This window comes from Vicugna pacos, chromosome 13 (genome assembly GCF_048564905.1).
Source record: "Vicugna pacos chromosome 13, VicPac4, whole genome shotgun sequence".
NCBI lineage: Eukaryota > Metazoa > Chordata > Mammalia > Artiodactyla > Camelidae > Vicugna > Vicugna pacos.
In genome coordinates, this window is record NC_132999.1 from 61803883 (window position 1) to 61831813 (window position 27931).

Here is a 27931-nt window from a genome sequence, read left to right on the forward strand (position 1 = left end):
GCGCTTTTCGCATAGCATGCTTCCCGGATTCATCCATGTTGTAACAGGTATTGGTAGTTCATTTCTTTCTGTTGCTGAATAATGTTCTCTTGTGTGGATGTACCATCTTCTATTTATTCATCTGCTTGGTTTTGTATCTGTCTTTTCTATGTTTGGTTTTCTATTTGCAGTCATGCTTTGGTAAAGTGAGTTTAGGAATTCTTTCCCCTTTCACATCAGAGACTTAGTTTCGTAGTCATTTGATTTCCCTTGTTCTTGGCATCGTGGACACCAGGTTTTCTCAAGTACGCTGTGTCATAACAGACACATCCACTTAGCCCCAGGACCAGAGCAGGTCACCAGTGAGTAATTTATTCCTGACAACCCTCGGGGCTTGCCAGGAAGCATCAAGATTTTCAGAATATTTACTTCTGTTTTCCTAATTCAGCTTCACACATCTGTGTAATTATTATTTCAGGCAGTGTTTTAAATTAGTCCCATTTATTTGAGAACAAAGACCATGCCACATGGTATAGTGTTTGTAATGGTGTCAGCCTTATGGATTCCGTGTTAGTCAAGAATGATTTTGAATAAAGCAGCACAGACGCTTAGCCCTTTGAAATCCCTGTGATAGACAGAGCAGTGGCTCTTCACTGTGAACAGCTTTGCTCTCCGGAGGCTGGGTGGCAACATCTGGAGATATTTTTTGTTGTCCTGATTGGAACCGTGGGTTGTGCTGCTAGAGGCTACGTGAGCAGAGATCAGGGATGATGCCCCAGGACGCCCCGCCACCGAGAGTGGTCTGGCCCAGAAGATTAACTGTAATGTGGCTGAGAAGGCCTGGTTTAGAATGAGCAGTGCGTTTTCCTTCACACTGAATACAAGAGACACAACTGTAGGCAACATGCGAGGGGGGAAATTTGTGTGTAATTGGAGAAACTTAACAGTTAACAGTATAGGAAAGTAATTGCTCATATGAGTGAATTTGTGTGTCCTTTAAAGAAAGGAAGTTTTTTGCTTTTTTTTTTTTTTTTTTTGGTGGAAACCTTCTTGGGCGCCTCATCTTTGGAAATTCTTTGCTCCTACTTCAAATAAAAGATTATATATTGTTCCTTAATTTTAGTTGAATTGTTAATTGTAACCCAGAGTTTTGCTGTTTTGGGTACTTTCCCCACCTTTTGCAGGTCGTATGTTTTATTGTTATTAAGCCTTTTTGGAAGACATTACGATATTTGTCAGAGTTCATCAATCATAGTTCCCTCAGTTTTTCTCCAGAGCTTCTCAAGGAGTTGAGGAAGTGCTGCTCTAAGCATTGCACCCGCTTGTGATTGAGGGGCCTTCTTTCTGAGTCTCCTGTTTTGATACCACAGAGTCATAGACGTCGCTCGCTGATTTTGACTAATGCATCCCATCTCAGTGTTTAGGTTCTTTTAATAAGACATGTATTCCAGGAACGAGTACGTAAACTCAGGATTGATTGAGCTTAAATATTTATTAAGGCCAAATGTGGAGAGTGGTTGGTGGTGCATGTGTAGCCGTTTGCTTACATGGTTGGGTTTGGTCAGGTGAAGAACTGCTCTCAGCACAGTTTCAGGTGAACACAGCCTTACCTCTCCTGGGGTTTGGAGACCTGCTGACCCCATATGGCAGGGGACCTGCCTCTTCCTCAGTGGTTCTCCAGCCTGTAGCAGTTTGCTGTTTATGGGAAAACTTTATTTCTTATCCAGGGAGTACAAGTGTTAGAGTGACATTTCCTTTTCCAGAGCAAAAGTCAGTACATTTTCACTCCCAGGAGGCTGACATGAAAGCGAGCAGGAGAAGAACATGGGTCTCCCTTTGACAGCAGTCGCCCGACTGCCGCGAGCTTCCTGGGGGTTCTGCTGCTTGCTGGCTGCAGCTGCGTCTCTTGGAGCTGGAGTCCAGCAGAGTGGGTGGCTCATTTAGGTCTTCCACACTTTGACCATCCCATTTTGTTCCTTAAGGACAAGGTTAAAAGCGTTTATTGAGACACAGTAAATGTAGAGGTGGCAAAGGCAGAAGTTCTTGAGGTCCCTTGGTGCTGATTTGGGCTTTCAGAAATAGTGGATGTGAAAGCAAGCTTGTTTGGATTTCACTAACAACTCTTGATGGAAAATACCTTGCCAGACAAGATGAATGTTCCCAAAATGCTATTTTCATTGTAAGAGCCTGCAGTGACGCTCTATTTGCTTAGCATACGGTATTGGCTGATGGGGCTTTTGAGGCCCTGTGATTGGAGGCAGTGTAGCCTTGTGGTTGAGAGCACAGGCGCTGGGCTCGGCAGCCCGGGTTTGTGTTGGAGCGCTAGCTGTGTGATCCTGCTCTGCCAAAGTACTGGCTGTGTGATTTTTTTCCTTGTCTGCTTGCTCAGCCCGTCAGTGCTTGCTTTTTGCATGGGGAGAATATACATAACAGGAGCATCTGCTGAATAGTTAGAGTTAGGATAATCATATGACCTGGTTTATGTGTTTTTCCTGAACAGTTATCAATCTTTTTGCTCTCAGATGTGTTCCAGTTTGAATGGTAAGTTATATTGTCGTTCTTATTATAGTGCAAATGGAATGAATTAATGTGTAGGATGCTTAGCACATGATAAGTGCTCAGTGAGTATTAGCTCACCTAGGTTTTCCCTTTGCTGCCATCAAGGATGGCGATTTAAAGGATGGTTCTTTTTACTGAGCTTCCTTGCACCCAGAATGTTTTCTCCTTCCTTTTGCTCCTCCACGCATCCTGTTTGTGGTTCATAAGCCAGCTCTAGCACTTCCGCAGTTATTCACTCATGCAATATTTTCTTTCCTGAATAACAGTCTCATCATAATGCCCTCTTGATTGATCCAGCTTAGGTGTGAGAGGGAGGGCAGGGAGAAGTAAGCAGTGGCTTCGGATCTGAAACTACAGCACAGAACAAAACAGAGTCAAACCCCACACGGAGCTTGGAGCTTCGAGCTTAGAGGTAGAGACAGATGTTAATCACGTCACACAGATAGACGTGAAGTGATAGTTGTAGAAAGCACTACAAAGGGTCCTTTTCGACAAAAAAGAACATCTGAGGAAGCAGCTGTTGAGGGAGGAGTGGGGACACATAGACCAGGGAGAGTTGCTGAGCGTCGCAGCAGAAGGAAGCGCCTGAGCGGGGCTGGCTGCTGGTGGAGGGCGCGGGTTTTCAGGAAACTGAGGGGGGACGGCAGAGTGCGGGACGTGGTGGTGGGAGAGGTGGATACGGGGAGAAGGGCTGTGTAGGTCGTGGTAAGGAGAGCCTTGGCTGCCGTGTAGAAAGAATTGTGAGGGCTCAAAGGAGAGGATTTGAAGAGGAGCCGCGTGAAGGGCTCCAGAGAAGCCACACTAGTAGCTTTAACGAAGATGTGGCGGTGGCGGTGTTCCAAGTAGATGTGTTTGAGAGAAATTTATAAGGTAGGGGACATGGGTTGTTGATGGTAGGAGGAAAGAGGAGGCGCTAAACATGCGTGCAGCGTAGGCGTCCAGAATGGGCAGGGCATCAGTCACTGAGAGAAGCCATCTAGAAGAGGGGCTAATTTGGGGCCAGAATGTTTTGACATGTTGAGATACCTGTGAGCCACCCAAGAGGAGACTTCAGGTGGGCAGTTTTCCCAGGCATCTGGCTCTGCAGAGGCTGGTAGACACATGCATCTGTGGATCCCCTGTGTGGACGTGGTACTTGGGGGCTGATGAACATGTTTGAGATTGCCTAGGGTGAAAGTGGAGGATGAAGAAAGACTGTTCCAGACAGTGCCCGAAAATCTCCTCCATTAGCTGGCCCAGTACTGGTGGTGGAAGAGCAGGTAACTGGACCTGGGAGGGGACTGTGCCAGGAAAGCCAAAGGAAGAGAGCCTTTCCAGAAGGAAGGTGTGTGGTCAGCTCCGTCAGATGATACTGAATGGTCAAATGATAATGAGAACAAAAACTAGTGGATTTGTTACAGAGAGGAAATTGCTTTAGTAGGAGTTGTTCTGGTAACTACGATTCAGTAGCCATGGTCCTTGCTGGTTAGTGGAGACAGTGACACAAGTTAACAGCATATTACAGTAGTGAGATCTTGAGGCCACTTTATAGGCAGGGTGGGGAACAGTAAGAGGCTGGACTTTGGGTGGGTCTGGGAGGCTTCCTGGAGCTGGCAAGCAGAAACTCGTGAGGTCCTAGTGGGTGAGGAGGGACTCGGCAGACAAAGGAAAGGAAGAGGGAAGGGGTCCTTGGCTGGAGCACACTGGAGGGGTGGAGGTGGGGCTGGAGAGGTGAAGGGGCAGTCAGAACAGGAAGGTACTCTAATCTTTGAAAAGGACTGATGGGTGATACATTGTACTTTTAAGTGGTGAATTGTATGGTGTGTAAATTCTATCTCAATAAAGCTGTTTTTTAAAGAAGTGGTAGTGGGTCAGATATGCTTGGCTGGCTACATTGGAGGATGAATTGGAAGGAAGGCAGAAACAAAATCTTACAGTCACGGAGACAGAAGGCATTTGTATTAATCTGTGTGAAAGATGATGATGGCTTGAAATAGACACTTTCCGTTTCAGTTGGAGCAATGAATAAATTATAAAGGTATTCAGTATGTGACTGGTAGACCCTAAGAGCTGAGCAAAATGCTTAGTGTGTGGTTGGGCGTTGGACAAAAGTAAATATTTCCTGCTGTGGTTGAATGAGGAAGAATTAATTGGACCCCATTAACAGCTTTTGGTGTGAGTCAGGTGTCTTCCAGAATCTGACCTGAGCAACTGAAGTGACTAGAACTCAGGGGCTGGGAACTCAGGAAGGAGGAGCAACTTTCTGTGAATAAATGAGTTTTACATGATCCAGGAGAAGATAATTTAAAAGTTTTACTCCATTTGTAGTCAGTTTTAGGTGATTTAGTTCTTTTTGTAAAAATTAAAAAAAAATTGGGGAGGGGTAGGTAATTATGTTCACTTATTTATTATTGTTATTATTATTTTTTTAATGGAGGTAATGGGGATTGAACCCAGGACCTTGTGCATGCTAATAAGTATTGCACTCTAACACTGAGCTATACCCTCCCCACTTAGTTGTTAATCATGTGATAGGATCCCCCTCCTAACAGTAAGTTCTTGAGGGTAAGGGTGATGTTTGGTTTGTATGTCTTGTATAGCACAGTACACTACTGGGTATATCTGCTGTAGTAGATAGTAAGTCATGACTGCTTGAGGTATGTATTCGTGATAGTTTACACTTCAGTACAGCACGTTGCAATCTGTAAGTGCGTTTACATGGAAGTATATGCTGGAGGTAATTACCACAACAGCTCTGTGAGGTAGCTACTTGTCCCTATTTCACAGCAGTGAAACTGACTCAGAGAGGTAGAGTGATTTGCCCAAGGCGCTTGCCGTGGCAGTGCCAAGAACTTGAATCTTGGCTTCTCAGTCCGGTATTGTTGAAGTTCTATTAAGGGGCCAAACCTCCTGGGACTGCTTAAATGGTGACAAGAAATGGTTTCCTTAAATTAGGTTTGGACCCTGAGCATGAGCAAAATTTTAGTACTTTATGTAAATCACTTCTAATAAGTAATGTGGGGTTTTTGCTGGGAGTTGTTCGCTTCCTTTTGAACAGGCAAATGATGTTTGTGTAGAGATTTTGTTACCGGAGAGTAGGTTCTTGTTTTGCGCAGGAAAGAATTCAAGAGCCAGCCATAGTAAAGTGAAAGCAAATTTATTTATTTAGAGAGAGACACATTCCATAGACAGAATGCGGTCAGTCTCAGGAGGGAGAACAGCCCCGGGGTTGGAGGCAGTGGGGTGGTTAGTTTTTATGCGCTGGGCAATTTCATGTGCTGACAAGTGGGAGCATTATTCCAACTGTTTTGGAGAAGGGGCAGGGATTTCCAGGCATTGGGGTTCAGCCACTTTTTGGCCTTTTATGGTCAGCCTGGAAACTGTTGTGGTGCCTGTGGGTGTGTCATGTAGCATGCTAACGAATTACAGTGAGCCCTTAGTGAGGCTCAAGGCCTACTGGACGTCTTCTGCCCTCTTGGGCCTAAGTTAGCTCTAACCAGTTTATGTTGTACCTCAACTGCTGTGTCATTCTTTTAATGGTTGTGTCTTGCTCCCTCCCCTCCTGTCTCAGTTTAAATAACCTGAAGTAATAAAGAACAGTTTTGTATCATTGACTCTTTGATTGTTGGCTTTTTGTGGAAGGACATTGACCCTGATTAGATTATGACAGAACTAAGCTAGCCAACCAAATTGTATCACTTAAAATAAAATGATGATGTGCAATCTGATAAATCTCGAAATTAGTGAGAGTAATATACTTTAAACAAATTAAATCCTATGGAACATTGTGCTGTACACCAGGTATTGACACATTGTAGCTGACTACTTCCATTTAAAAAAACATAATGATAACAAAATGCAAAAAAAAAATCAGTTCTAGCGGTACTGACTTCAGAAATGTGTAACTTGTAAGTCTCTTTTGAATATCCTCTCCATTCAAGTATGAGTAATATATGTTTTTATGGATTTTAAAGTTTTTGTCAGAAAAACAATACACACCCACTTCCTTGAACTCACTCAATCTCATGGCTTTAAAAACTAAATTTTTATCTCCAGCCTGGACTACTGCCTATTTAAAAATCTTTATGTGGTTTTTATAGGCTTCTCAAACTTAACACATTCATATCTGAACTCATCTTCCCCCTGGACTCAAACAATGTCAGCTCCATCCATCCAGGTGCTCACGTCAGAGCCTTTGGAGTCATTCCTGTCTTCTTCCTCTCACACCTTACCTCCCAGGTTGTCAGCACGTCCTGTTTGACTCTTACTTTGAAAATACATGGAAAGTAAGACTTCTTGCCGTCCCTATCACCCTCTACCCTGGTCCGTGCCAGTCACCTTCGCCTCTCGGCTGGGTTGTGGTATTAAGCCTCTTCCGTTACCAGTCGTCATGCTGCAGCCCTTCGGGGTTTTTCTCAACAGCCAGAGCGATCTTAAACAGGATTCAGATCATATCTTTCTCTGCTACTTCGATCTCTACAGAGGCTGAAGTGTCATTCAAGTCACTTCATGTCACTTGAGTAAAGGCCAAAGTCCTTCCACTGGCCTGCAAGGCTGGATGCAGCCCCTGTCACCTCTCTGAGCTCATCTCTGGTCGCTCTCCCTCTTCTTCATGCCGCTCCAGCCCCTCTGGCCTCCTGTGTCTTGAATGTACCTTGCTCACTCTTGCCTCTGGACACTTGCACCTCCTTCTCCCTCTGCTGGAATGGTCTCCTTGTTTCCTCTGTACTTGTTCTGACTTGAGGCAAAGCCACCTCAGTGAGACTTCCGCTGATTGTCATTTAAAATTGCAGACCCCTTATACCTTCTTGTCCCCATTAGATTCCCCATTTAAGATCTTTTAATATAATATGTACATTCCTGGAACATCAGTTCCATGAGGGCAAGCAAGTTTGTATGTGGTTCTCTGCTGTTTTCCCCACAACTAGAGCAGTAGCTAGCACATCGCACACTGTAGGCATTCAGTAGACATTTGTTCATGAACAGATGAAGATTGATTTGAATCTGAAATGTGTTTTATATTAGACTTTTTTCCTTTTGTTATTTGTTAAGGTTATTTGTACCGTGTTTCCTGTTTAACTGGGTTGAGCAGTGGATTAAAGAGATATTTTCAGTATTTTTGTCTACTTGCTGGAGAAAATACCTTCTGTTTTTTGGAGGGAGAGGTTAAAGTGAGTGTATTTCCTAAAACTGTGCGAATTATCAGCACGGATTCATGTGGGAGAAGTTGGCACCTGTGAAGGTACAGATGTAACCTGAGCAGCACGCTATCATCAGGTCAGGTGGGGTTCAGCTTTGGAAGAGCTGCTTCAAATCACGGGCTGTGGGGCCTGGCGCGGGTGAGCTCGTCTTAGCTCGCCTTCTGTGGTCTGTAAAGCGGGGATGGCAACTTCCGTCTCGCTCACAGCACTGAGGTGCTGAGAGAGAGAATCGAATGAGATCCTGGCAGGGACCTGCTTTGCAAACCCCTGTTTTGTAAAGTCGCTGTGATTGCCCTGTCTACTGGTAGGTCACGACAGCTACCCTTCTCAGTGCCACCTACTTCCCCTCTGGGTCCCTTTCTTCAGATGTTGCATTATTGTTGTATTTGGTCATTTTTAAATGAGGGTCAGAAAAACTATGCTTAGTGTAGTAAATGCAGAGGGGAAAAATATATGCTTACTGGGCTATATTTTAGAGCCAAATGTAAATGGTGGTTGGATTGACTTTTGCTTTGGATTGTCAGTGTTCCCAGTTAATGAAAGCTGCACACACACACACACACATACACATTTCATTTTGTGGGTGCTTTCTCTAGTGATTATTGAATTTTTCTTTCTTGTTAACTCTTGACAGAAACAACGCAGATTTCTTTGTAAGTAGAAATACAGCATATGAGTTTGTGGAAAGTAGTGTTGAATGTGCAATTTGGACTTCCTATTTTTTTTTCTCTTTTTTGAGTATTGAAATCATGTTTTTACAGTTTTCTGGAGCAGTTTTCTTCTTAACCTTAGGGAGAATGGTTTTTTTCTTAAATTTATCAGGAGTATTGTCTGTCTTGAACTGCATCTGAGAGGTTTTCAGCCTAAACTCCGTGTTCTTTTTAGACACCCAGTAGACCTTGGTGTGTTTTCAGTGTCAAAGAGGAATGTTTCAACAACTGTGTTAGCTGATAGTTTTCCTTCTTGCATGATTGGCTTGTTCAGGCTCTAAACTTAAGCCTAGTGGAGAAGTAATATTCTCTGTGTGTGTTTTCAGTTGCTAGCACTAGTGGCTACGGGGCTTGGGAGTTTGTTACTGTCTGTTTAACAGATGGTTCGTCTAGGCAGAACCTTTGCAGTTATTAGAATAATTTTTCATTTTCTGGAAATATGTTTTGAAAATTGAAATCCTATCTGAAAGCGCATTTCCTGTGTAGAAGGAAGCAATTTAGGTTTGTGGTACATGCTTTCCCCTTTCTGACATTGCTTATAGATTGTCAGCATTATTGCTCCTTCATCCGTCTGTCTCCCAAAGATGGTTGTTTACATTTTTATTGTCCTGAATGCCTAAGGGTATTTGAACTGCTTATGGCGAGGTCCTTCCTGATATCAGGTTTGACCTAAAAGCTTTGGAGAGAGTATATGATAATTGTTATGGTTTTGGCATGACCAAAGAGAATTTTCTCTGCATCTGAGGCATGTAATTACAAACTGACTGGTTTGTTGTTGTCTAAGTAGAGGAGCAATCTTTTGTTTGTTGTGCATGTATTTTCCTATCCGTCCTTAGTAACATGAGAAACAGATGGTTCTCATATTGATCAGCTGTTTCCATTTTTTTTGCATTAGAGCATTGAGGGTAAGGACCATGAGCCTTTCCCTCGTGGTATCTTTAGTTCCAAACACTTGGCACATAAATAATGTTTAGTACAGATTGTTGAACAAATAAGATGAGATATTGATGAAGATGATAAACGATAGAAAGAGATAAATTGTTGGTTATTATGACTTTTCCAAAATTAACTTGCAAATAAAACCGTATTCTTCTTGCCCTTTTAAAATTTTTATAAGAATTGTGTTCAGTTGGAGTTTGGGATTCACTTGTCTTATAAATTCTTAAAAACTTCAGACTTTCCTTTTTGGTTTAGTTCTAAGGAGGAGTTTGTTAGGGAAGCTATTAACAGTGGAAATTTGGAAGAATGTGTAAACCACCTAATATCCCCTAATGGTGGAACGTGGTTTTGGGACACTGTTATACTTTGTTAAGGCAGCGATAGTAAATCTTTAGAGAAACAGTGGAAAATAACTAGAATAGTAGACTCAGAAGGTGTAAAACGTTATAATTGAAGGCAGAAGAATCTTGCTTTGAAGTTGTCACTTTCGAGTCAGTTCTTAGGTTTATTCTTGAGAGGAGCCCTGGAAGTTTGGAGAAATAGGCTAGAAAGAGTCTTCAGAAGATGGTTCACTGTGAGACGTCCAGAGACATTTTCTGAGGCTGTTCGGATTACTCTTTTCTTCGTGTGGAAATCATTTTTACTACAGATTCTTTCCCTTTTAAATTAATATTGTGGGTTATGAAGCTTCTTTTGTATAATTATACCGATTATATGTTGTTTACTAGGGAATACTTTATCCTTTAAAAGGAGAAAACAATTTGCATACAGAAAGTATAGTTTACTCTTATGCATTTAGACATGTTCATTACTGGTGTGCTAGAAAAATCCCAAACCATATGCTGGCTGAGGCCAAAAGTTGCTTTTAAAAAAATTTTATATCACTTGTCCTTTTTTCCTATGAGCAGTTAGAAGTTTTTAGTGCTAAAGCATGAGTAAGTAAGCGATCTAACAAAACATTAGTTTAGGAAGAAAATATGAGGAAATGTTCAAGGACAAAAATCAATCTCTCTCTCTCTCTCTCTCTCCTCTCCTAGCATTTTTGAAACGTGGGGGTTGTTGGAGTGGTTGGATTTTCCCTGGAATTGAGTGAGAAATTCAGAAGACTGAAGCCCAGGCTTACTGTCTACCTTTCACGGAGGCCCAGCCGTGAGAGGACAGAAGAAGGCACGTGGCGAATCATGACAGCTGACAAAGACAAAGACAAAGACAAAGAGAAGGATCGGGACCGAGATCGGGACCGAGAGAGAGAGAAAAGAGACAAGGTGAGAGAGAGCGAGAACTCCAGGCCTCGCAGGAGCTGTACCTTGGAAGGAGGGGCCAAAAATTATGCTGAGAGTGATCACAGCGAAGATGAGGACAATGACAACAACAGTGCCACCACGGAGGAGTCCACAAAGAAGAACAAAAAGAAGCCCCCGAAAAAAAAGTCTCGTTATGAAAGGACAGATACGGGCGAGATAACCTCATACATCACTGAGGACGACATCGTCTACAGGCCTGGAGGTGAGGCGCGTTTGGGTCTTTCAGTGTCTGGGGCGGAGAAACGATGTCAGCGTAGACGGAGGGAGGCTTGGAACCCTGCGAGGAGGCAGTGGGTTTGGGCCGGGAAACTCCGGGCAGTGAACACCGGCTTTAGCCCGCTTTGGTCCGCTGGGTTCACGCACTCCTTCCCTCCGTCTGCCTCCACTTTCGCTTGTCAGTTCTTCCCTTCTGTCTGCCTGCTGCTCCCTGTTCTCTCGCCTCACTGTCCCTGAGTAGTTTTCCTCTTCTGACTTCCTCCTTGCTTGAATCTTTAACACAGATGAGGCCCTGGTGAGACCCTGCAGAATGGAATGCATGGTGGGACAAGTAAACTTTACAGGTCTTGGAAACAGGGAATTTTACATTGGCTTCAGGAGTGACCAGAAGGTAGAGAGGTATTTTTAATGGCCTTCAGACCAAGGTTTATTCCTTTTGATAACCCCTTTTTCCAAAGCATTGAGCTTCAGGGTCTCTGTCATTGATAATAGATGAAGCCAACTAACCTGTTTTGTTTTCCAGAAAAGATACTGTGTTCAGTGTATTGAGGTTTATAGCATTGTTCAGAGAGAGACACCCAGCAGTCAAATGAGATGCAGGGAAACAAGTGGTTTCAGAACCTGTTGGACACCAGCAAGACCTTCCTTTTTCATTTGGTGTAATGTGTCTAGTAAGGTATTTTGCATACAGAAGTCAGTAAAACTAGCTAAAATCATTTTGTTTGAATTACCTATAATGCTGAGGAATAACATGAACTTCATGAGATGTAATTAACAGGTTAAAATCCGCCCAGTTTGCTGTTTTTCCAGGGGTGGAGATGAAAGAGATTATATTATGTCATTAATCTCATACAGTTGTCTTCCTGAGAGCACTGTAACTGTTCTGGGCCACGTAAAGTACCAGATTTTTTTCCCCCATATGGGAATTAGTTTTGAATTTCAGAACATAATCAATATTAGAACTTACACAGATATACTTGTATTCACAACTACAATTTTTTGGTTGACGACTAACTGAGAAGATACTTATGTGAGAGAAAATTATCAAGGTTGATGTTTCAGGGAAGTTGGAGCTCTGCTACAGAGACTTGGATGTGTAGTTTAGTTTATAAGACGGTCAGGAGTTTTGATTCGAACTTAAATATTGGACAAATTGGAATTTCTTAGCCACTGAAGAACACGTCATTATAGACTTCACCCTAGTGGCTTGCTGTGGGCCTGTGTAGTTACAGATCATGAGAAAGGAGCAGAGTGTATTAACCTCTTAGACATAGATTACAGGATGGTACGTTAAAAATAAGTGAAGACTTTATTTGCTGTCCTTTTCTCTTGATGCACAGCAGTTCAGCGTGGACTGGGATCGTTTGGATCGTTGTCAGAAGGCCGGCCGCCTTGTGCGGTACTGAACGCCAGCCTTTCTCAACGGAATGTTACTCCTGTGTCAGTGGGGACGCTTTCCCCAAAATACTTGTAGTGAGGTACACGGGGGAAATGCCGCACACATGCTGTCCCTCTCGTGAGAGATTCATAATTAATAACTCTGAGAAGTCCTGCAGTTAAGGAAACCTTTTAAGAACATCTAAAAAAAGCCATTTTTCCCATTTTTGGGCCTGTGGCATCCTGTTTTTACTGAATAACTTCCTAAGAAAAACCGTTTTTGAGAACACTGGTTTGAGAGCTGTTGCACATTCGTATTGCGCCTTCTACAGGATGATTTCCTGCTCGGTGTTTAGAAGACCGTGTGGAGGGAGGTTGCTAATGGCTTATTTGCAGAATAGTGAGTTCTTGTTTTGATGAAGAACTTTGTACTAGGGAGGCAAACTTTGTTTCGGTGAATCTGAAGACCTTTGTGAAATGTAAAGAAGACACAGGCTCTCTGGAAGATACATGTGTTTGAAAGATCTACAGAAACCCCAAGTGGCTTGAAAGTTTTCTGTGGCACTCAACGCATAACCACTTCCTGTGAGGAGCCTCGTGTGCTTGGGAGGGCGGCAGTGCTGTGGCCTAGGGTTTGCACCCTGCCAGGTCCCTGGGTGTTCACTCTTTGGTAAGGAGACTGTCTTTGACCTTCTCGGTGGTTTCATTTCTTTTGAGGTTATGCATTTGGAGCCAGATGACTTGGTTGCCTTCTCCAAATAGCTCCTTTCTAAATGGAGGGCTTTAAAATACTGCCTATTCTTTAGGTTTACTTAAACCGAGGACTCAGAAGTTAGGGTACTGTGATTAGATTCCTAGATAGGACTTGGTTTCTTCCCCTTTCCTTTGTCTTCCTTTCTGGTCTTCTTTCTTGGTGCGAAGTCCTACAACATCATCTTTTGTTAGTGATGAAAAACCATCACCCTCGCCCAGTTGCAGAGGTTCTGTGTGGTTGTATCTTAAGGGTTTCAGCAGGGATTTTATGGAGCATCATAAGGGATTTCTTCAGTGTGTTACTAGTTTGGAATGGTAAATATTTTATACTCATTTGTTTCCTTAGGAAGTAAATCACAGATTAATTTTTTCCTTTTTACTTCTCAGAATTGGTTTTAATACTCAAATTAAGTATAAATTATAGATACCTCCCAAAATGTCATTAAGAATGAGCCAAGCAGTGAGTGATACTGTGCGGATAAAAATAGACTATTATGTAACTGTTCTTCCTTGTCCTGGGGGATAGGCCTATGTTCAGATTATTTGGTCTGAGAGAAATGAGATTTTATTGAGAAATTGGATATTTAGAATTTGTTACTAGGTTAAGATTTATTTCATGCATGGTTACAACCAGTTCTTTTTTGTTCCTGCTCCTCATCTCTGTGTGTATCTTTATTTTACCCTTTGGAGCTCAGCATAATGGGCTTATAGTTAGTTGCACTACTAGTGTTACCTCCTGCCTCAGGGCCTTTGCGCTTGCTGTTGCCTTAGGTTAGTGAACCCCATACACATGCAGACATTTAACTTAATTTCTGTCCTTTCTTTAGTGCTCTCATTCCAGTGTCATTGCCTTTCCCCTCCCACGTTATCCAGTTTTCCTTAATAGATACTGTCACAGCATCATGTATCTTTTCTAGCACTTATAACTAATAATTTACTATTTATTTCTGTTACTGTTTTAGGATTACTAGCTCTCTCTCCTCTATAAAGGCAGCAACTTTATTTTTGCTTATCATTGAATTCTTGGAATCTACAACAGTAGTGTATATTCCATAAAAATACTTGTTGAATAAGTAAGTTTCTGAAAATTTTTTTCAAAAGTGTGTTGACTGATTAATGATGTCAGAGTTAGAATAATGCTTCTGAAAGTCCATGTTGAATAATTTATTTTCCAGTGAATGATTTAACAGACTTGTTATAAAATAAAAACCAAAACAAAAACCTTGTGGGGCTCTGTTTATATATTGCCTCTGTGTCTAATCTAACTTCTTTGTTGTCTTTCAACCATTACTTTGCTTTTGAGATGACTGTCATGGTAACAAATTGATTTATTACACATCTGTGTGCAGCCAGATTTCCCTTGTGGGCCTTTTTAGCAAAGGATATTGATTCTAAAATTTGCTGGGTAGCATATTAATTTCTTTCTACTATTTTCTTCCTTCTTCTCCCTAGCTTTATTGAGATATAATTGACGTAAAACATTGCTTAAGATGTATAACATAGTGATTTCATATATGTGTACATTGCAAAATGATTACAATGAGGTTAGTTAATACTTCCATCATCACACATAATTACAGTTTCTGTGTGTGTGTATGTGGTGAGAACTTTTAAAACCTGTTCTTCTAGCAACTTTAAAAATATTCACTGCAGTATTCTTAACTATAATCACCATGCTTACATTATATCCCCCAAACTTACTCATCTTATAACTGGAAGTTTGTACCCTTTGACTACTTTCACCCATTTCTTTTACCCCTTGCCCCCACTTCCCTACCTGTGGCAACCACTAATCTGTTTTCTGTTTCTGGGTTTGATTTTCTTACATTCCACGGATAAGTGATATCATACATATTTCTCTGTCTGACTTTTTCACTTAGCATAATGCTAAGGTGCTGCAAATGGCAGGATTTCCTTCTTTTTTATGGCTGAATAATGTTCCATTGTATATCTGTACCACATTTTCTTTATTTGTTCATCCATCAGTGGACACTTAATAGATTGTTTCTGGGTCTTGGATATTGTAAATAATGCTTCAGTGAACCTAGGGGTGCAGATACCTCTTCCAGATAGTGATTTTATTTCCTTCAGATATATACCCAGAGATGGAATTGCCAGATCATATGGCCGTCCTGTTTTTACTTTTTGGAGGAACTTCCATGCTGTTTTCCAGTTTACATACCCACCAAAAGTATATCCACTATTTTCAGTTAGACACTATGATTCCTTTATTCCTGATCAAGTAAAACAGTCAAAACAATTAAATTCAAATCAGTTGGGAGCAGTTTTTTCATTTTGGCGTGTCAGTTTTGCTTACTATTTTGATAAGGAAACGTGTCCTTTACAAAGTGCCTATTAAGCTGGTTCTGTTTCTTGTATTCTGTCATTTCAGCTGATAACATTTTATTCTCTCATTTACCTTAGGTATTTTCCTAGAGTAACAGAAACCTCTAGCACATACATGGAGGGGGAAAAACACCAAGACAGGAATTTCAAGTTTGTTATATTATGTTCCTTCTGCTTTCATGAACAAAGTGTGAAGTTCTTCATGAATATAAATTTTATATATAAAAGGCTAAAACTTTTAAGTCTGTGGTTTATGAAATCTTAGGTGAAATTAAAGATTTCCTCTTTTATTTGCAAATTTTCCTCATTATTGTGTGGAATTGGGGAGTTGAACTGATGAGGGACCTGGAAACTAGAATTGATTCTATATTGAACATTGAGGTGTTAATTTCTTTTGATGCAAATGGAATTTAAGCTGGGAAAATCTAAACGAATTGAAACCTGGGGATCTGGGTTGAATCAATATGAACTATTGAAGTTAAAAGTAGACTATTAATCAAGCATAATGCTGAGTGAACACAAAAGAGTTAATACTATTGATTCTTTCTGTATAAAGTTAAAAAACAGGCAAAACTAATCTTCAGTGTTTTGAAGTCGGGATAGTAGTTATACTGATGGACACTGGGTGTCTGAAATAGAGCGTGAGGGGGAACCTCAGTGGTCTGGTCCTGTTCTGTCTTGTGGTGACAGTGCTGGTTGTAGACTTACTCACTTTGTGAGAATTTGTCATGCTTGTACTTCTCTGTATGTGTGTTAGACTTCAATGAAAAATTTACTTAAAAAGAAGAAGTAAAGTTAAAACATGGAACTTTTGAAGATGGATAGTTCCCCCTTTGGTGCAAATTCCTATTTAAAGAGGGAAGAGAATTACCAGCATTTTAACAAACAGTATGTCCTAACATTTAGCTACTGATTCTTGCGGGTTGGTCTCAGACCAATTATGAGGCTGAATTTGGTTTCAGAGTCTTGCTTTTCTGAGTAATTGAAAGCCTATCTATTGCAATCACTCAGACAAGCATTCCATCTCTAAAATAAAGCAGAACCGAACTCTGGCACTTGGTGTTCCAGGACATATATTTTGGGCAAAATAAAAGCACATTTGATTTGTAACTTTTTATCCGTGTTTCATGTCTAGAAGAATTGTAGATAGAAGTGACATGCAGGTGAAGGTGTCTTCTTGAGACATTCTTATTTGGTGTAGGGGTGGCATGAGTTCTTCTGATGATTGTAAGAGTGTTTTTTGTGTAACAGGAAACACAAATTCTGGCACAAAGGAACCTTTAGGACCAGTTTGAATGATAGTGGTTTGCCTTGTGTTACAAGTTCATTTGCACTTAATAAACCTAATATTAACCTGCTTAAAGCCTTTCAGTGGATCCTTTTTACCAGTAGGATTAAGTCCAGAATCTTCACATGGGACACCTGACTGATGTGATTGCATGTCTGCACAGTCATCTTTAGATTTTGTTTTTTATTTGGGAAGAAGCGCAGTGAGGCAGTGCATTAGTTTGCAAGGGCTGTCATAATTACCACAAACTCAGTAGCTTAAACAACAGAAGTAATATTGTCTCACAGTTCTCTAGGCCACAAGTTTGAGATCAAGGTGTTGGCATGATCCTGCTCCCACCTAAGGCACCAGGAAAGAATCTGTCTGTTCCAGGCCTCTTCTAGCTTCTGGTTGCTCCTTGACTTGTGCCAGGATAACTGCAGCCCTCACGTGGCATTCTCCTTGTGTGCCTACTTTTGTGTCTGACCAAATTTCTCCTTTTTATAAACACACCAATCATATTGGCTTAGGGCCCCACCACATGGTAGCTAATTATATCTGCAGTGACCCCTCTTCAAGGAAGGCCACATTTTGAGGTCTGGATGGTTAGGGCTTTAACATATGAATTTGGGACAGGGGACAGGGATGCAGTTCACTCCAGAATAGGCAGGATGAGCTTTGTTGCTAGGTGGACTCAGGTTTGAGCAAGTTTTAACGACCATTTCAGCTCTCTTAGTTGTGTGTCCTTGGAACAGTTGTGAAAATGTCTCTTATTGTTAATCACATTATTGTGTACTTTTAGTTGTGAATTGCATTAATTTTTATTTCTTCTCTTTCTATGGAAATTTTATTTAATCTTTTTCCAGGCCTCAAGTAATGATTGCCTTTTAATGTTTATTAGGAAGTTATTCAACTCTTGCATGTGTAAAAGAAAAAATTTTAGCACATAAAGTGCTTTATGAGGGGAGAAGAAGCCAGAGAAATTGCTGAAGTTATTCTAACCAAAAGAAGGGAAAGTGGTGAAAATTTTGAGACTAATTAACTGTATCTGTTTCTGTGTCGTAAGGAAAGGGTCGTTAAGTATAGTGCAGTGTGTGCTCTAGACAGGTGTTTAGTGTTGGCCACAGATGGGCATCTGTGAGGGTTTACTAGAAATGCAGAGTCTCAGGTTCCACCTTGGATTTATTGAATCAGAATTTTTGTTTTTGTAAGATTCCCAGGTGATTTAAATACGCATTAAAGTTTGAGAACCACTGCTCTGGACCAGTGCTTCCCAGGCCTTTTCAGGCTAACGCACAAATAGAAAACAAGCGCACTGCCTTGAGCTCCCAGAGGCTCGGCGTCCCAGCACACTTGGCACTTCTTCACACGGCCTAGAATTTAGGCAGGTCCCAAAAAGGGGGGAAAGGGAAGATAGTCTTTCATGGCTCGAGATTTTGACGTGAAATAGAGCATATATAGTTCAGGAGGAACAGAGGTGGCTGTGGAGTTAAATTCCGACCAGTTAGTCCAGAAGGTTAGGGTCTTCTCCAGTACCTGATTGCAAAGGGAACTGTGAATTTGGGTGCAAGTAGACAGACACGAGGGGGAGAGGAAGCTGTAACCACGGATGAGAACTCACCATCGTTTCAAAAGCATTTGCTCTTTTCTAATAGTGGACTTGCTTTACACATGTTTAGTCCTTCAAGTCTCTGCACAACTGAGTCTTTGTTTTCCTGTTGTACGTATCGGGAAATGAAGGCCAGCCAGCTAGTTTGTAAGGTGTCATGGGCCTCTGAGGACTGGTTAAAGTGGATGGATGGATGGATATTTGCATAAACTACTGAAGATAATAAAAGAACAGACATTTATGTTGAAAGGAAAAGAGGGGATAGGCCCATCTCTTAGAAAATGCAAATCGTATAATTACTTTGTTCTTTTTCTTTCTCTTACTGCTAAAATTAGTTGTATTTTGCCTGCTTCTGAAAATTGTTTCTCTCTCACTTGGTAGAGATATATATATATATATATATATATATATATATATATAAAGAATGCTTGTTAAAAACGGAAATGAATAACAGTTACGGGAAGTATGCTGAGTAGGGAGAGGTAAATTGTTCCAAAATATTTAGGCGAATGTTGGTTACTGGATTTGAAGTCTTAACTCAGCAACTGAAAGGGAAAATACATAGTTTATGTGATCTAGTAAGTGTGAGCATATTGTAGTCATTAAAATGTTTTTGAATGCAAGCTGGGGAACATTGGCCACATCACACACAAAAATAATTTGTTGGTAGAGTAACTCACAGGATGGGTGGAACCCTGCCTGGATCGAGGGCAGTTCAGATTTTGGGTCAGTGGGAGCTGCTGACCCTTCCGTCTGGTGCTCCCTCTGGAATAGATGCCCTTCAGCATATTCCTGTCTCGCTGCCACTCGGCTCCAGTCACAGCCTCAGAAGAGTAGTTTCAGTTGGTGAAGCCTGAATTGCATGTCCATGTCTGGGGTAAAAAAAAAAGAAATCTTGATTTCTTGCTCCCCCAAAACTGCACATGGTGGGGCTACGGTAATGCCCCTCAGTGAACCTGGGGAGCCTTAGGGTGGAAGAAGTAGATGAGAGATGGCCAGAAAAACACACGTGTTCACTGTGTGCACTTCATTGGGAGACTCACTGCGCAGGAGATTCGGTGAGAACTGTAACAACATATGGGTATTTATAAATAGTTTGTTTTGCTAAGTATGTGATAGATAAATAGAGGAATGATGCTGGTGGAGTGTGCAATTTGTGCTGGTTCATATGCAGCCTTTTCCAGACAAGAGGTGTGTGAATAGAGGGAGTAGGATCATAGTAAATAATTATATGCTGTAATACAGGGTTATATTTTAGCAGAAAAGGAAAAAATAGGTGAGAATTTAAACCTTCAATTTGGCTGTTGCACTGGTGAGAGCCTTTTCAGAGGTGCACGCCACCTTACCTGCTTTGTCTCTAGGAGGTTGCCTCACCTGCTGCGCTCACCTTCACAGAAGCCTCCTGTTAATCTGCATTGCCTGGGTGCCTTCAAGCCAGCATCTGTTACTTTTATCTATCTTAAATATTCCCTTAAGGCAGCTTTAAGTCACTCTGGTTACCTGCTTGGGCTGGGCTGTCTTATTTCTTGAGTTTATAGCTATTGCATTTTCAAAAAAATGGTAATCTGACTTTAGAGTTGCAAAAGTTTTGAGTAATCTGCCCCTTGCCCTGTATTTCATATACACCCTTTTATTTTTAGTAAACATTTTTTTTGCAGAACATGAGGTTTTCCTAGCAGCATATATATTGTGTTACAACAGAAGTGTCTGTGTGAGAAACACTGAGCCAAAATGTATTCTCAACCTGTGTTTTCCAAAAAGAAGTAGAAAGGTTCTATATGTGGCCATTGAAAAGTCACCCTTGACAATGTCAAGTATATGTTAAATGGTACTCCTTTGAAGATGTTTTGGTGAGCAGTTAATCCTCAAATTCAGAAATGTAGCTTTCTGGTAATCTCCTCAGCTCAGTTTGCTGGATTCCACTCAGCCAGGCAGGCCCTGAATCCAGAAATTGTTTGACCCCACTAGGACCTCCTGTCTGTGTCTCACCACCTTCTCACAGTCCCTTACCCCTTAATGTCTCACACCTGGTTTAAATGCCACCATTCCCATTTCTCTTGTGTCTTTTACCTGCTGGCTTACTCCAGAAGGACAGGGGTCTTCTTCCTTGTAGCTCATTGATGTATCTCAGGTGCCTAGAAAAGTGTCAGCACATCCTAGGCACTTCGTTATTCATTCCCCAAATGTTCAGTAGCATAGGCAGGGGGCATGAGCGTTGACTTACCCTGTGTTTCTCGAGTGGCCCTGCTTGAACAGCACTGTCTCAGCTGTGCTTCCTTCAGGAGCCGGGCAGTAAGTAGTCCCATGTGCTAGTGGTTGACGTGAGGACTTTTTTGGGGAGGGTCCACAGGCTGCTGTTTATATGTGGAAAAGACTATCCTGAAAGGTCACTTTCATTTAAAAAAATTGGTGTTCAGTTTGTTAAAGTTATAAATTAAAAGACATGGCTCTCCTTTTTTAAAGTTCAGCTTATAAATCTTGTCCCTTTTATAAGTTAAACAAATTTTAACAGTCAGTTTTGAGGTATTTTTGAATTGTGATTGGTCTTGTTTATAAAGTAGTTACTATCTTCAACAGTTAGGCTTGCTTATTAAATAAAATAAATTAAAATTTTGATTTCTATTGTTATGGGATCTTTTAGTACAAACCTTCCCAAAGTACTTAATGCTTATAAATGAGATAAATCATACCAAAACTGAAGTGAGCCTAAATGGTGCCTTAGATATCTCAGTGCTGTGCATAAACTCACTGCAGTTTCAATCTTGATTGCCCGTCTGAATCATCTTCACACAGAGAAGCACTGCAAGGCAATCCAGTTCCACCACTGGGGAAGGGGGTCGTGGCAAGGGACAAGCTCTGTGCCTTTTTTTTTTTTTTTTAAATCAGTAAAATATGGATCAGAGTACCCACCTCACAGACTGTAAAGGGAATTCCATGAGTATATGCACATGCATGTGGGGTTTCTTCAGAAAGGGCCTGGCGTGTAATAAGGTCTTAGGTAGTGTTACTTTGTAAAATTGGAGTTATAAGGGTATCATTCTAAGCCACATTCTTCGAACTATAAGAAGAATAAAGATGTCAAATACGTCCTGATTTCTTATAAGCCCCAAGAATGTTAATATGCTTTTGATTCTCTTAAATCTTTCTTTACTTAATTCTAAATCTTCTCAGGGATAAAAGATACATATCAATTTAAGGAGATAATTACCACCACAGTTAATTCTGGTTACTTAATTTTTAATCTTTCTAGGTGAAAAGATACGTACCTACTAAAGGAAGATATTTATCGTTACTAAACTTCCATCTTCAAAACTCCGAAAGGAATGGCTTCTGACCTCACATTATCTAAATCTTTTGACTCTTCATCTAAGTCTGAAACTGTTTTATGGTTGCCTGCCTATTTTTTCTTTTTTTAAAATGTAAACATTTATATCACTTTTGGCTCTGAAGGCTTTTGAACGTGATGGCACCGGAAGATTGTGTGCTTCCTTTGCAGAGGTCTCTGGAGATCTTCGAATCTGTTAGGATCTTGTGTTCTTCTGTTTTCTTAGGACTGTGTATTCCTTATGAATATTTAAAATGTTCAGTGGAACGTTTGCCTGCCTGGTGGTGACGACAGCTCATGAAGTTATTCTGTGACACAGGAGTCGGCTTGGGCCAAAACTTTTCCTGGGAAGCTGCTTTGCAGTGCAGATGCTCAGAATGTGTCTCAGTGAAGTGTGGAAAACCCACGCAGTTCCTGGCTGAGGTTATTTTGAGAGGAGACATTACACTGTTCTCACACCTCTGCTCTGACGTTAATGTGGCCACTGTTGAACTTGAGCTCTGGCTGTTGAAGACTTCATTCGGGTGGGTCTGTCAGGACGCCTTCCTGGTTGTGCGAATTTGTGTGTCTGAATCCGGATTGGACTTGCTTCTTGCTATGGCTTGTTTGCCATAGTGGATACAGAGCTTTTCTTTTGGTGGTAGTGGTTGCCAAGTTTAGCTGTTGGTTCTTTTTTTTTTTTTTTTTAATTTTTTTGGGGATGAGAGAGGTAATTAGGTTTATTTATTTATTCATTTATATTTTTGGAGGAGATTCCAGGGATTGAACCTAGAACCTCAGGCCGCTAAACATACACTCTGCCACTTGAGTGGAACCCTTCCCTAGCTGTTGTTTCTTAAGACCCTCTCTGGAGTAGCGTGGTAAACACAGAAAGAAGCATTTAATTTTTTTGGGGGGGTCACAGTAGATTCTGCATCTTTGTAGTTCATTTAAAGCATTATAGTTATTAAAGTTATATATATTATATATATTAAAGTTAAAAAAGGAAGCAGGATGCAGAGTTTATCAAGAACCCCTTCATACTCAATATTTTCATAGAGACTTAGAAGCCCCCTTAGCCCCCCAGCTTTTTAAAATTGATGATATGTTACTTGGCCTGTTAATGCCATGTTAGCAGATCACCGAGATCAGGCACACCTGTTCACTTCCGTTTCACTTTTGTCTTCTACGTCAAGTTCTGAGCATGGCTTTCCCACAAGAAAACGTGCAAGAACAATGATAAAGGAAAAATGAATAGTGAAGAGGCCCAGACTAGATGAGAAGACTAGGTGAGATCATCTAGATTAGACAGCAGGTGGAGTTCACCTCCTGGTCCAGGTGCTGGGGGCTGAGCATGGCCCATTTGGAAGGACAGTGCTGTTCTCGGAGATGGATGTGGGAATGGTGGCCATCCCTGGTCTAGGTTCATAAAATGAGCTGAGTTTTCAGCCTAGATGGAGAACGTGACAAGGAACTTGGAGATGCAGTGTTGGAGGCCCTCTGCTATCCTTGTAGGCTTTGGTTAAAAGATTTATTTTGTAATCTTCAGGTCACTATGTTTGATATTAACCACTGGAAAAATTCTTGAGCATTTTATAAACAGAAGGTTTCTGAGCAAATATATCATTAACCAGTAAAAACCCTTTTTTACAAGGTAGTCTCCTGTGGTATACATCTTACGTTATCAGCTAAGCTGCTTTACTTATTTCATGAGCATTTCTAGAGCAGTGGTCAGCAAACTCTGTAAAGGACCAGAGGAAAAGTATTTTCAGCTTCGCTGTAGGCCACATGGCCTCTGTGGCAGCTGCTCAGCTCTGCCTTTGGGGTGTGGAAGCAGCGACAGATAAGACACTAATGAATGAGGTGGCTGTGTTCCAGTACAGCTTTATTTATGAACACTGAAATTTGAATTTCATATAATTTTCTCGTGTAAACAAATGTTCTTTTTTTCCCTCCCGACCATTAAAAAATGTGAAAACCATTCTCCACGTGTGGGTCTTGAAAGAACTGGCAGTGGGTCAGACTTGCCCTGCAGGCCGTCCTGCCTGCCTTGGCTCTGTGGGTTTCTTGCCTCAGCCTCTAGTTCTGCCTGTTCTTAGAATCCTTAAAATTCTTCCATCACCTAGTATTTTATGCTCTGTTAAAAAATATGATTTGATTTATCTAGTTAAATTAAAAAATAATTTTAATTGTATTGTTGAAACTACTTAGGTATTAAATTGTAACTTTTCCTGCCTCCTATCAAACTCTACGAGGCATAGAATGATGCCTTATAAACAAGGTATTTGTTGGGACGATGACACGTTGAGACTATTTCTGTTTTCCTTTTGAAAGAATTTACATAGCTATCCTCTGTATAGACTGACTAGAAACTGAATGGGGAAGAAAGTGAATCAAGATGTCATCATTGTAAACTGGCACAAATCATGAACATCTTCAGAGATGCTGTTATCTCACAGGTGTATGATACATTTTGGGGAGTCTTCTTTTCATTGATTGGTTGTAAAACGAAGCTAACAGCCTTCTGGAGACTTCAGTTCGTTGGAACCTGGAGTAACTGGATTAAGGCAGTAGCATGAGGAGGGATCAGAGGGAGGCAGGGGTTTCTTTTGTTTGAATCTCCAGGCTGGGTACCAAGATCAGCCTGGTGGACTGTGACGAACAGAGTCCCAGTCACAGTGGAACAAGATTTATATTTACCTAGAGTCTAATTGGACTGAGATTTCCTGCAGTTATGTTAAAATCCTCTGCCCTTTTGCTTAGTGAGCAAGCGTTTGAACTCGTAAGCTCTGGAGGTTTAGCTTTTGCTGGCTCAATTAATTGTTAAATGTTCCCTTTATTATAATTGTACATTGATGCCTTGCTTTTTAGTAGCTGAGGCAATTGCTGAAAGAGTTGTTTAATCTGTTATACGCTATCAGTTTCATAAAAACCTCTTTTTAAAAGGAAACAATTTTGATTTGAAGTGGCATGGTGGTATTTGGGTTGGATAACATCATTTAAATTGAAATGCAGGAATTTGGCTCTGCTCTTGACAGAGATTGGCTTGCATTTGACATTGACCCATGTGTTTGTCGTCTTTCCAGATATTGCCTTCTATTTATTGTGACAGCTTCACCAGCTGAGAAAACTAGACTTTCCACAATTAAAAATATTGTCTGTGTATTTAAAGATGGAGCAGTAGACTCTGTTTGTTGAATTACTTTAGGACGTGTGTGCGTAAGAGTGATTTGTTTTCCTTTTGCAAAACGTTTAAATACAGCAGAATAGATACTTGTGTGCCTGAGTTTTGATTTGGAGATATCTGAGTACCCTAAATATTAGGAAAGGTAAAAACATATGTTTTTGTTTTCTGCTCCTTCATACATTTGTGTTAGTATACGTTTGTAATGGATTTTAAATACCATAAAATAGGTGGGGGAAGGTCAGTAAGGTATCTAATTCTTTTAAGTTAATTCTTAAAATGCCTGAAATGGATGAACTTACAAAGTCACTTTCCAAGTCTGTTATGACTCTTTATCATTATTTATGCATAAAATATCCAGTACCTTTAAATCTTTTTCATTATTTCACCATTAAATAAATATGTGCTCAAACTGATGAGACAGCATGCTTATGTTACATATGAAAGATATTCCACCTTTGTTCGCTCATTTAACCCCTAAATTTATTTTCTCACATGTCTCTAAGTTTCCTTATTCATTTGCCTTTGCAAGGAATGCCTTTTCAGTGATGTCCAGTGTGATAATTAGTGTAATGTGTAAAAGGTGTAAACTGAACTGTAAAAGGCCAGGGTATGGTGTTTTATGTTCCCCGTGGAGACAGTGGGCATTGTTCTGGCTTCCTTTGTGTGCCGGGCAGATGCTGATGCTTGACAGATGGTGTGCTAGTCTCACTTCAGACTGATCAATAGAGATACAGTAAAAATACATTTGGGGTGGGGGATTTGATTATAGCTACACGTTCCTTTTAAAAAGGAGAAATGGATTGAGTTTATAATACAGATTTTTAACATTATTTCTGTATGTTGCTTTTCATTATTCTCAGCTTTTACGTTAGTATTTTTATTTGTAAAGCTTTGCATAACCGTTGGCTCTGAAGCAGGCTATTAGTATTATTAAGTGATACTTAGTTCTTTGACTTTACTTGTCCTGAATATCCCATTGGTACTGGTATTATAAAAATAGGTACTGTACAATTACCAAACTGAAGGATTGTTAATAATACTTTTCTCTTTAGTAGAGGGAAGGAAAATGTCACAAAAAGGTCTCACCTGATACGTGGTATTTTTATATTGTCAGGAATAGTTTAGCTGAAGAATAGTGTTTTAATTACGACTCTTCACACCTGAAGGTTTCAAGTTTGCATTTGAGAATTAATTCTAACAGTACTTAGAATTGGAGCAATTATGCTTCTTCCTTACAAGGGATTTTATACCTCATATTTCCAGCTAGACAATGGAGACTCGATTTCCAGTTTACTCTCTGTACTGGCTAGAAGACATTTTGAGGGAGAAAGCCCCTGGGCTGTCTTTCAGGCTCATAAACTAGAATGCTTTCAAAGTCTGCAGCAACTATCCAGAAAATAGATACTTGGCATCATGGAGGGCAGTCTTTTTACAGACTACATTGGCGTTCCGATCATGATTGGTGGAGGCTAGTTGTTGCAGAGACCATCAGTTTTGTCATACGTTTTACTTCTGTTATCTCCCAGCTGCTAGGCATTCTCGTTGCTGTCGCATCTGATACACCGACATATGGATTTCCAGCTCTTTTCAGCATTGTCTCTGTTTCCCAGCATTAGAGGGTCTCCATTTTTATGTTCTCTCCCCAGGAATTTACCTGCTATTTTTTGCCTTTGCCCTTTGAGTGCATTTATAATATTTTGTTATAGATGTTTGTTTTTATTTCTCCCCCATATTTTCCTGCATTTGTTCTCTTTGATGAACAGATAATGCATTTTCAAGGAAGGAAATTGAAATATCCAGAGAAGCAAAAGGTACAAATTAAAGCCCCTAAATTACTGTTAATATTTTGTTGTGAGATCACTTTCCGTGGTAAACATGTATAGGATTATGCTAGTCACTGTTTTATAATAATGCTTTTTAACTTAACATGTCCTGAATTTATCGCCATGTCAGAAATTATCGATCTGAATCATTATTGCTGCTTAGCATGCCATTAATGTTGGAATTCTTAACCTGGAGTCAATGGTCAACCTAGGGGACTGTGACTAGAATTCAGGAAACTGAACTTGGGTAAAAAATTAATCTTTACTAATTCATTACATTTCAGATGACATTTAGTATTCAATTATGAAGGTAGGCAGTAGATCATAGTAGTATTGTAGTGCCTGTGACATCAATAAAAATGACAGACATTCTCATATCACACCATGTAGAGAAAAATAATGTTTATGCTCATCACTGCTTTGAAATTATGAGGGTTTTTAGATGTATAACCCAGCCAATCTTATCATTTAATGAATCAGTAAAGAAGAACATATATTACATTGCAGTTTTTTCTCGTATTGTGCCAAGTGCGCATTTTTGTGAATTTAAAACTTTTTTTGGGGGGGTGGGGAAATGGGTGTATAAATTGCTAAAGGGATCCGTGACACAAAAAACATTCGACACACCCACATTAGTTGGTAGATTCCATAATGTAGCACGTTATATATAGTTGGATTTTAGGTTCCTTCCAAATTCTGCATTATAAACAACAGTGGTGAACATTTACCTGTTCATTTCTGCTCACTTTCCTTAGAAGTGGGATTGCTCAGTTAAAGGATATGTCTGGACTTCTAAAGATTTTTAATAAATTGCCATTACAATTCTTCCTACCTAGCCCTCGTGTGCCATAGGACTTTGGCCTCTGCAAGTGACTGAATTTGTGGTTTTGAAAGTGGAGAAATGTTCTCTAGGTAGAGCAGGAGACTTTATGTCACCTTTAGATAGTAAATCTTCACCTCAGAGAATGATCAGACACATATGTGTGCTGTGTTTTTTATCCGCAGTTAATGGTGTGGAAAGGAGGAGATAAAGCTGTGACATTGTGTCTTCTTTCTAGTATGAAGTAAAATATGGAGTATAATTCTGAGAACTTAGTATCATATGAATTCTGGTCCGCTTTTAACTTCAATAAATGATACAATGTTATAGAAAGTTTGGGTATCAATGGTCCTTGTATTTTCATTGGAGGAGCAGCCACATAACCTCTCTAAAGATAGTCCTAAAATCAAGCCCACGTAGAAGTGGAAAGGAAAGAGGGGAGCCTGAGCAGTGGCATTAGACACCATCAACCTGCCCGCCGCACAGGTGCCAGTCAGGATGCAGGGGGAGAAGTTACTAGCCCCTGTTCCTGCTTGTGAAACCTTGGGGTAGGGTCAT

General features: G+C 40.5%; 1 protein-coding gene across 4 annotated transcripts in view; it reads left to right on the top strand.

The window, feature by feature from the left end:
• Positions 1–27931, top strand: part of RERE (arginine-glutamic acid dipeptide repeats) — a 366213-nt gene that overhangs the window by 124774 nt on the left and 213508 nt on the right. For all 4 annotated transcript variants that reach the window (XM_072975465.1, XM_072975468.1, XM_072975466.1 and 1 more), the window contains exon 2: positions 10405–10873. In XM_072975465.1, coding sequence (XP_072831566.1) covers positions 10549–10873 — 325 coding nt within the window. In that variant the 5' untranslated portion in view covers positions 10405–10548. The remainder of the gene's footprint in view (positions 1–10404; positions 10874–27931) is intronic.